Genomic DNA, 11341 nt, shown 5'->3' on the forward strand with positions numbered 1-11341 from the left:
AAATCACACATGCAGGTACGGTTAGCAATTTCACTTCACTGACAATTACCACAGGAAGTTATTTTTCTGCAACCAGCATAAGAGTGCTCCATTAAATCGTTATATCTGATCTTAATTACAAGTGAGGTGACATTGTCTTTCAAATAGTTCAGACAGAACTTGTATTGTAATAACTGCATTGCACTGAAGCAGCAAAATCTTAGTTGATGCAGAATACGGAGTAAAATAGCCGACATGCAAAAACGCCCTGCATTCACATCTTTAATCATTCACTTCTGCAAAAGTCATGAGTCATCCCTCATTTCTTCATATTTTGCTTTCAAGGAGTCAGACTTGAGCAATAGTTCTCTGGGCTTTCTGAAAGTCTTCCAAAGATAGCGGCTCCTTTTTGATTCAATTCCAGAGTGAAAACGTTTGTTTGTTTGTCAAACCACTTTACTGTAACCTATGAATATTTCAAGAATAAAAGAGTTAGGTGTGTATTTTATGTTTGCACATAGAAAGGAATTTAACTCAAGGGATGAACAGGATAAGACAATATAAATTTTTTTTAAATTGTATACTTATCTACTTTGTTATTAGGAAAATGTAATTTGTTCCAATTTCTAGAGATGAATTTATGAAAAATGAAAGAAATAACACAGTGTGACAGGCATAAAACAGTATTTTGGGATCGACAAGGTGATTCCTGAAGCGATATTAGTTGAAAACATGGCATGGTGCTTAAAGTGTTCTTAAACAATAGGGGCAAAAACAAAGATGCGTCAGGCCTAAAAACTATCTACAGCAGATGAATAGTAAAAGATGAAGATGAAAGATGAAATTAATATCCTTAAAAAACAGGAAAGAAATCCAGCAAAGACCTGACATAGGACCTGAGAAATGCATCTGAGCCCTTAGTTGAGCCATCTGCTGTTCACTGAAGCCTCTTCGGAAATGGTCTCAGTGGAAGGATGACTGTCAAGAAGCCAATTCTTAAGAAGAGAAACAGAGAAAGGGGAAGGTATGCCATATTACACAAGAACTGGACTGAATCTGTAGCAACAGGTCACTGTCAGTGTGTATGTGGGAGGTGACTGTCTATAGGTTTGGGACTGAATTTCAGTCAGTCAGAATCGATGGAATTAATAACCATCAGATTTTTATCCACCAGGCTGTACCATAGTGGATCAATCACACCACCAATGCAGTAAAATCATACCTGGCTAGAAAAACACACAAAGGACACCTATAAGTCACAAACAGATAAGCTGTGGCATTCAAATGACGCTCAGTTGGTACTAAGGAGCCCAAAGTGTGTCACTAAAATACCCCCCTGCACAATGTGTTATACATTCATATGTGTTCTCATACATAATACACTTGTTGACATGCAGTATCTTTTTTTTTTGCAGAACTGTATTTTATGTGTATTTATGCTACATTTAAAGTAAATCAAATCTCCTTCCCATTCTGGTGCTCAGTATGAACGTCTTGACCATGTCTACTTCCATTAACTTGCTGCCACGTGACTGGCCGATCAGGTATTTGGGTTTCAGGTTAAGTTATATTAGATTAGATGAAACTTTATTTATCCCTCAGGTGGGTTCCTCTGGGAAATTCTGTTTTTGTCCCTCTTGGGGACATAGGTAGGTTATTGTAATTGACTTATCCTGTTCATCCCTTGAGTTAAGTTACTACTTCAAACATGATATGCATAAAGAAGACACCTAAACAAGTTTAGTATAAATACTAGGTTCTTTATTTAAATATTGTACATATTTTAAAACATATTTACATAAATTAGACCTGCATTGTTTCACTGTAGACATAAGTTTATCTTTCATACGCTTGCTGGGAACAGGACAATCATACCATACAGACTGCAGAAGCACCTTTGAGAACGGCTTTATAAGAGAAAAAGACATGTCCACATTTCATTTACATCAAACACCGGGCAACACGGCAGGGACGACACAAGCTTGCAATGACAGGAAAGGCCTCTTGATTACAGGTCAAGCTATTGGTTAAGGCTGAAACTGTGCTCACCCTCATACTGCAAGTTCACACCCCCTCCTGCATAAGGTTTACGTCTCTCTGTCATTACATTTTTTTTTGGGGGGGGGGGGGGGGTAACTAAAATAGAAACTACATAAAAAACAAAAACAACGATGACAGCAGGACAGATATGCAAATCATTACCCCCATTATGTTTATGAGGAAGAAAAACCTGCCCAATTTGATGTGAAATGCAATCATTGTAGCACAAACTGCTGCCAAATTGCACATATGAACTGCTCTCTAGTAATAAAATGCATGGTGGATCAGTGGATTCAAGTATGGCAGCAACAGTACAACTTCTACCGTGATTGTTAGATAAGCACCACAGTGACTGTTACCATTACAGTGGTGCTTCCAGAGCAGTGCCCTAATTGTGAACTATGGCTTCCCTTCTTTGGTTTTTCTTTTAAAAACCTGTCTTTATAGTTACTTACAGATAACCAGTTACATATAACTTAAAACCAGGAATATGATACAACTTTAGGAATAGAAAATACACTTTAATGTAATTCTGAACATTTCCACACAGACCTCTGGCCATCACACACACATAGAACAAGAAAATTAGAGTATTGCTGTATGATGTTTGTGTCGAAAAAAAAAAAAGAGCATAATGAGATACACAAAGAAAATGTGTCTTTGGTGCACATGCTTTTAAATTGTAAAGAGTTTATCCACAACACTTAGGTGAAGTGTTAGACCCTCATAAGCAGAACGGTATCATCAGTGTCTTTGATTCGTGTAGTTTGGTGAAATCCAGAGCGCACGTTTACGCACTCGTCGCAATCACGGTCACAGCGTTTATGCAAATCAAGTCATACGTGACTAACAAAAGCAGCAGCAAACAAATGAAACAGGAAAATGAGGGACAGAGAAACAAAACATTTGAAGCAGACTCACACAATGCACATTTCTTCTTCTTTTTTTTAAGATACCTGGATCTTTTAGTCATCCACGGGACGTTTGTCACATCTGCATATGCTTCAGTCTGTAGCTTTTAAAACAAAATAAGGTTTAAAAAATACATCTTTCTCCTTTGAATTTGTTCCTGACCTATCACTGCAATTGTAAGCATTCCCAGATGCTAACTTGAGCTTTATAACAAATATAAACATTACATACAACAGCTTCTCAAATATGCCACACAAACCAGTCATATGTTTTAGCGGCCTTTCGGCAACACGACTGCTTCAGAGATCAATCTCAGGAAGCGACTTTCAACTTTCAAACGGAAGTGTGGTATTGATGAAAATCACCTGGAGATTAGTATCTGTACAAGAAAGTATACGAGAGCATGTGTAGATCTTCCATAAAGTAACGAAACAGCTCTTCGCTTTAACAACCAATTCAAAGACAACAGAAAGGCCAGAACAAGTTTCTCAAAAAACAAAAATATTTACAACTCATCAGGAGATGCGGTTCCCTCGGCCAAGCGACAAAACCTGATTAACCTTCATGTGAAAGCTTTAATAAGTGTTACAGTTTCTCATTACAGAGTTTTGATCTGAGAAAAGACACTTAATCCCAACTCGTACATTTCATACTCAAACAACATCCCAGCAGCAGCTTCCTCAGTCTAGTCTACATGCTTTGTTCAAACACATTTACCACATGGAACAGATTAACAACAGAGACCAATAGCCAGGTTTCGCCTGCTAAATCTGTTACTACGCTCTAAAGAATCCAAACCCATGGCTTACTCCTTAATCACATTTTTATTTTAGATTTTAAAGCCTACAGGCCGTCCATCTGTCCTGGGCTGTCACATCATTGAAAAAGATTTTGATGCTACAGGATGAGACGTTGAAGAATGAAAGGCATCTTCCCGCCCATCTCTCTCTCTCTCTGCTCCTCCTGCATCACGATCAACATGAAAGAAAAAAACAAAATGTTCTAGCTGCCTGCCTTCCCTCAGCCGCTCAAGCACCAAAACAAAACCAGCGGAAGAAAACTAAATGTTAACACGGGCCGTGCTGTAAGGAGTGTGTGCCGTGGTGTTGGCGGGCCTCCCCTGTCAGCTCCACAGGATGCAGTGCATTTCGGGAGGGCCGCAGGTGGAAGACTCAGGCAGGCGGCGAAGAAGGAACAGCCCCAGACGCGCACTCAAACACACGCACGCACACACACATTTTAGTCTGTGTATTCAGCCACGATAGAGAGCAGCACCGTGATGTCATCTGGCTTCCCTCCTGCAGGACAAGAAAACAAAGATAAAGTGAGGAAATGTAAGAACTAGTTCATGCAAAGTACTTTTTAATTATAAGACCTCCTGAATATATAGGAGAAGACTTTTCTATTTCATAATAGTGTTAAAGCCGCATATAACAATAATTGTAGTGATTTGTTTCGTATTAGCTGTAAAGCGGTGGTCAGCCATCATCAAGGTTAAACTTGCAAAAACTAAATGCTTGGGATTCCTACAGAGAAGAAAAACTGGTTGTGCCAGCAGGAGTTTCGTCTCATGTGTGTTATCATGACCACGCCAAGGACACAGCGGAGGAACTGCAGACGTCAGAGCCTCAATAGGTCTAGATAAACTGATTGAAAAAATGCTTTAACCAAGCTTATTACAAACGTGTCATGTAATGTGGCTTCAAATATAAAGTATAACTGCTGAAATCTTATTGTGTAAAGCAACTTTTAGTCAACACAAGGAGAATCACATTTAAAAGTCTGAGTGGTTTAAGGCCTGATTTGGACTTCTGTGAGCAATCTTTGTAGAGCCTATGACATACATCCCTTCAGATAGTTTCAGCAATCTCCCTCCAAAGATTTGCTGACATTTGTGAGAATTTCAATTCATGTTATGATTGTTATTTCTTAGATTGAGGTGATGAGTGTTATTCTCTCACTGACAAATTCAAAAACGCAGCTGGAAATGCACAGGAGGTATCGACTGTAGTGAACCGGCAACAGTTTTGTGCCGTGTGTAGTTAGGTTTCTATGGAGATTCACATCAGGTTGCGATGTAGAGTTTCAGATGGGTTTGCGGTTACGACATAGTTACAGTGTAGATTTACTGCTGAAGTATAAAGCCCCAGCGAGACATCCTTAACTTGTGTCTTTTGTGGCCAACTACTAATATTAACAGTGTACAGTTTTATTAAGGACATCAAAAGTACTTTGGAGTATGTATGTTTGTATGCTCCTCATTATGCATCTAATAACACACAAATTATGTTTATTTCAATGTTTATTAATTAATTATTCAAAACATGATAAATAATAGTGCCATCTCCAAAATTTGTACAACCAAAACTTATTATTAATATTAATCAGGAAAAGGGGCGTGCTGTAAAAACATTATACTGCAGTTATGTGTATGGTGCTTTTAAAGGGAGCTAACAGTAACCTTACCTCTTACATTCAGGCCATTGTCACAGGCAAACTGTGCAAAAGGGGACATATAATTAGGGTCGTAGGCAAGATCATGAGCTTGCTTTGCAATGCTCTGTGCAGTCTGCAGGATGCTGTCATAGTTGGTAGTCTGAAACGAGATGCAATAATAAAAAAAGCATTAAAATTTGAATTTGTTTCCAACACATATAAGCATAAGCTGACATGTTGAAGTGATACCTTGAGTTTTTTGAGCTCCTGAAGAATCATGTAGTCTGGCATGTTGTCAAAGAGACCGTCTGTTGCGGTTAAGATGATGTCACCAAGCTGCACGTCGAAAGAGGAGCTGTCAGCCGCTTCGGGACTACAGGAAACAAGGAAGCACGGGAAGATCATGAAGTGAAACTAGAGCGCGAAGCACCTGAGCTGCTGGCAACAGTTTTAAGTGTGGAATTAAGCAGGTCAGAAGCCACTCTGCTAAATTTTGAAGATGGAGTGTGAGCGTTTAATGTGACAGCTGACGTAAAACCTGACTTCTCCGTTTACTTCTCCGTCCGTGCCGAATGCCGGCATGGCCTGTCACTTCCTACCACCATACACAAGTCTCAGACTGAGGTTTTATCACCTGGGAGCCTTATATTTCTGCTTGGTCTTAATTTATGATGACATTTAAACAGGTCTATAAATGTACTTTAATGGGAACGTTAACCCATTAAACCTGCCAAACCAGTGAGAAAAGTCAAACAAAACATCTAGACTGCTCCAAATGGATTACAGAGTTTCCCTCTTGTTTATCAGTTGCCATTGCCATGGCTTGCTAGTACTGAAAGCCTGTGTTCATGGAGGAACGGGCAATTTGAAAGTAACATTCCTGATGTCTGCAGAGAGCTGAAAGCACTAAGGAAAACTTCTAAAGAAGGACACTTTTTGTTGTTGCTACCAACTCTAGCCAAATCCAGGTAATCACTGACATCATCTGGCAATTCAGACATAAAAACAGATCATGTTACAAAAGCTTTATTAGTTGATGCCAGTCATAACAGATGTAAATTGGTTTGGCCAGCAAACCTGTGAAGGCCTGCACACACTTTAGTGTGTGAGGTGAAAAGCAGGTTCTGTTTACATGGCAAACAACAACATAAAGGCCTTTATGCTATGATATTTGCTTCCCACATGAGAGATGAGTCATGTTTTTGATAAGTTGGGCTAATTAAGCTGTCCACAAATTAGCTTGGCAGTCAAAATGACAGAGATCATGACCTGCACTTCTATTTTAAATCCTGCTTTGCATTACAAAGTGGCACGCAAACCCAATGACTGCAAGTAGGGATGCTCAGAATGGAATGATATGCCTTTACCATTTTATCCGAGCCTGCTGTAAGCAGGACATGTACAGTGCTGTACAACTACCAGCCCAGCATCTATCTAATATAGAGTTTTATTTATTTACAAAGATATATCTAACACTGAGCAACTGACCTGTCACTGAGCACAACTCCCTCGGCTCCCGGAGGAGCGATGGACAGCTGGAAGGGTGTATTGAAATAGTGCTGTTGCTCGTCCGAGCGATGAACCACCTCTCCACCACGTACCACTAAAAAGCCAGAGTCGCCAAGGTTACACGTATGTAGCCTGTGACTCTGCCGATCCAGAACTACGATGCAGGCCGTGCTGCTTCCTGAAAATAAAGCGGAGTAAAACAACACTAAGGTTATGTATACAAACAGATAATTTGATCAGGGCAAAAGAAAAGAGTTATGTTGCCCAACCAGTACAAAGTAGTCTTTGTGAGTGTCCTCATTGTGAATCTAATATATCCATGGAGAGTGGAAGAAATATAATACAGACGAAAAAAAAAAACAACCAAAAAGATTGCATTCCCAGTGACAGCTACTAGCAACAATTCAGGTAACCTTGAGCAGAGAAGGTCAAGAGCTGACCTTGCCATGACTTTCCAAAATAAAAGTATGCCAACTAAATTTAACGACAGCTAACCTGCGTCTGCACTAACTCTTGGCCAGGGACACTGAGCCAAGATATGAAACCTTGATCACGTGCTTGGTGTTAACCTACTTTTAAAATCTCACTGACCCTCCTGTAGTATCAGTTACAGACAGACTCATGACCTTTTGAAGCTCTGGCAGGGGGCAAAGTGTTTGGCCTGCGTAATAGGGTAAATTGTGGGGAGTCACAAGATCACTGAATTTCAACTGCCAAGTGTTAGCATAAGAAATCACTGCCCGATCAAAGATAGTTACCTCTCTGGTTTTAAATCACTCGGTGGGACAAAGGTTTGTGTCAAACAAAAGTCACATAATATATATACCTCGCCAACTAACACAATCGTTGAAGCAAAATTTGGTTCCCTCTTGATGAACTGATTACACACTTTAAGGCTGTATATTAGTAATTGCCAAGGTAGAAGAAGAGATTCCATATTAAACAGATAGTATAACTCAGGACAGAGCTTGTGTTCTGTGCTCGGTGAGCAGGGCCAATACTCACAGTGTGACTCATACTGCAGCTATGTTATTTATTTCTCTCAGCACGGCTGAGCTCGCTCCACCACTTGCTGTGTTTGTAACCAGGTGGATCATCTCTATGTACTCACCTAGCAAGGGAACTTTGTTCTGCAAGAGCTCGTAGTAGCCAGACGTCAGGATGCCCACTGGATTACTGGGTGTGAAGCGACCCTCCTTCACCAGTCGCTCACAGGTCTTCATTAAGGTTGCAGAGAACTGAGATGGGTCGACACCATAGTCCCGCCAACCACCTACGCCATCTGCTACGCCTGATGGGGAAAAAAAGGAATTAAAAACATTTGTTTTACTACTGAACCACTACCATACAATACCTTATTAACACCAGATTCGTGACAGAGGATTGATCAGGCATTTCAAAAGTGTAAATACCAAACATCTGCTGGTAGCAGTTTGGCTGATTTTAGTTGTTGAATTTTTATTAAGTTATCTTTATTTTTTACAGCAGACATGACTTTCTTTTCCTTCCAAGGTCAATGCATCATGTCTATATTTGCACAGCCACACTGCTCTTCTGATCTTTCTTTTCTAGGTGCTGATGCTTTATTGATTACTGAACTGCTTTTCTCTCTGGTGTCTGTATCCCTGCTAAACAGGAACACATTGGTTTATTATCTTTCCATTGTAACTTCTCATGTACTGCTTCATGTGTGCCTAATTTATCTAGTTTACCTGAAGTGTAAGAATTTTACCCCGGAAAATGTGTTACTTGCAGCTATGGAACAGAAATAATTGTATACTCTTTTAACATCTTGTGTGTAATTCATATTTATACACTGATACCTCATAATCTACTAGCTTCCTGTTTTATTTTACTTTTGATTCATTCTAGCTGCACACCATGAGTCAGAACAGCAAAGATACAAATTGACTTTAAAACCTCATCAGCAACCAAAGTCTCTTTAGCTCTAGACACCTTCAGCTTATACACACAAACAAACGTAATCTAATATCCTGTAATTTAGGTGCTACATGAATCATTCAAGTTTGTACTTGTAAGCACGCGGTTCCAAAATGCATATAATTTTTGTAGTATACCGGTTAGGTTACTTGCGTCCAAATGACTTCTAAATTCAGTTTAAATATATTTACACATTGTGGCTTCACATCAATCACCTCATAAATGCCTTCATTTGCACATTCATTTGAAAGCTGATGCAAAGCAATTTTTTTTCAAGACCAGATGATTTTACTTAAGTTCTGTTTAGTTCAATGGCCAAAGAGGACGGCAAGGGAATATCTGCACCAGTATTTTTTTTTGTCAGAAGACAGTTGTAAAAGAAATATGTACATAACAATGAGAATAATCTAATAATGATGTATAACTTTTCTCCCCACCCCATGCTCATAGTATTTGACTTCCAGAGAATCTATGGGTTTCCTCTTAGTTTTTTGAAAGTATTTCTTTCTACAGCACACAGACTACTGGGAATATTGCTTCCATAGTTTATAAGGCTGTGACTTTGGAATTATTTTCCCTTTCTCACAGAGGTGAAAGTAACCTTTAAAAAGAAAGTGAAAATATTATACATGCTGGAAAACCCCACGCATTTTCTTCTGCACTGCTTGATCATCACTGTCAGCTACGCCCTTCACTACGATTTCCATCAGCCTGAATTAAAGCAAGGGACGTTTTCAACACTCTGACTTGAAGTCTCACAGATTCCACTTCTCCTTGCCGTGTATACACGTGTTGCCATGTGTTCCTCGGAGATGTCAATTTTATTTCTCTAACCAACCTAAACGTTTAACACTAAACAGACCTTGTAAACTATGAAATACACCTTGTGTGTGTGTGTGTCTAACCAACCACGTGGTAGTTTAAGTCTTTGGCAGTAGCAAGGTGGCGAGGACAAAGCAAGCTTAGCCTGCTAGCTAAGCTAATAGGCTAATGATGCTATTAGCAACATGGCTGCCTCCATGCTCAACCATTCTGACCTTTGCAAGACATTGTAGTGTTAAGTCTGATACGTTTTAATGAGCTCTATTTTTTGCCACGTCCGAATTAAATAAGGCCGATTTACGTCTTCTAATGTTGTGATTGCAACAGCCTACGTCATCGCAGTGTATCCCACAGTGGGGACACATGTAGGTGAAAGGTCATTTAGCGTTTCACCTCAAAACTACCCCCTAACAGTAAAATAAATGTCATTTATTAAAGTAATGACGTGAGTGCAGGTGCTATGTGCGTACAGATATGCTTTAAGCGTCTATCCGGGTTGGAGTCTTGTTTTATCCGGGTTAAAGTGCTGTCTTTTTTTTTTATGTGTGAGCGGGGAGGGGGGCTGGTGTGTTTTGATCCGACGGGTCGGCACACGTGCTGGCTAAACTCACTGAAGGTCACCCGAGCACAGAGGGCGTCTAACTTTCATGCAAGCCATTTGCAGAGCCCTGAATCCTTACCCAAGACATCAGCCGTCTTGTGCCGTGCAATGAAGCAAGCATCATCACCGTAGCACATCCCTTTCTTCAGGATCCCCTTGCGAAAGTCTTTACCGAAACCATAACTGGCGGTGATCAGACTGTAGTCCCGACCGTCCGTCTGAGAGAGTCCGCCCAGGACAGCCCTGGCTACCAGTCTGCCATAAGACAGTACGGATAACATCCCCTAGCAAGGAGAAACCCCGTTCTGATCCGAGACCGTACACGCTGTCCCCCCTCTCTCGCTCTTTCTCTCTAACCGGCTCGACCACCTGCCTGCGAGGCTAAGTCTTCAGATCAAGCCCCGGCTGTCTGTCTTTAGTCGTTCATCCGATCCCGACCGGCTCGCTTCTGTGACAGCGGAAGGCTGCAGTTGCTCCAAACTCGAACAAACACGCCGCCGTTTCCTTTCTGACTCTGTCGCTTTCGCTTTATGTCTCAGGTGAGCATTTGATAGACGAAGCAGTTCCTCCACTGGGCTCTCTCCTCCCCGACATGTTTCCACGGGACACAAAGATGTGAGTACATACGGGTGTTTACAACTGTGACGTCGCGTGCCGTAACGTGGCCCCGCCCACCAGGTTCACCGTGGGGGTGTCCAAATTCATCTTTTGTTGTTTTTAGCTAACTTATGTAATAAATATGGGCTTAACGTAGGTTGCACCCAATAATGCAGCCCTAGAACATTTAACATGTTCTAATTTTCTTTAAAATTTGGGGTCTATACATGATAACCTAAAACTAAAAGGGGAAATTTGGAGGTTTTATAGGGATTTAGAAGTATTATAAAGTGTAGGATAAATATTTTTAAGAAATGAGTACCTTCAAGTATTTTAAAATGAAACGTCCAACAAATATACTGTAAATAATTTTTAAGTAATTGAATTTTTTTTTTAGTATTTTAGATAAAGGAAATGCAAATTATACTTTTAATGCATGTGAAATTTCACTATAAGCTACTGCAGTGTTACAAAGTGCTAATGTAAAGACAAGAAAATTAAAAG

At 40.2% G+C, this 11341-nt stretch overlaps 1 protein-coding gene across 1 annotated transcript; it reads right to left on the reverse strand.

Annotated features, from left to right (window-relative positions):
- Positions 1-1718: 1718 nt before the first annotated feature.
- Positions 1719-10843, reverse strand: LOC146570799 (protein phosphatase PTC7 homolog). Its single transcript, XM_085279472.1, has 6 exons — positions 10320-10843; positions 7988-8167; positions 6856-7054; positions 5617-5740; positions 5398-5527; positions 1719-4229 (listed from the first exon to the last, which is right to left on the reverse strand). Exons 1-6 carry the CDS (start codon positions 10519-10521, stop codon positions 4171-4173), a joined length of 894 nt encoding a protein of 297 aa, XP_085135598.1. The 5' UTR covers positions 10522-10843; the 3' UTR covers positions 1719-4170.
- Positions 10844-11341: the final 498 nt, after the last annotated feature.

This window comes from Mchenga conophoros, linkage group LG7 (assembly GCF_057382185.1).
Source record: "Mchenga conophoros isolate Kocher_MC1m ecotype Shallow Benthic linkage group LG7, M_conophoros_male_GT1.1, whole genome shotgun sequence".
Taxonomy (NCBI): Eukaryota; Metazoa; Chordata; class Actinopteri; order Cichliformes; family Cichlidae; genus Mchenga; species Mchenga conophoros.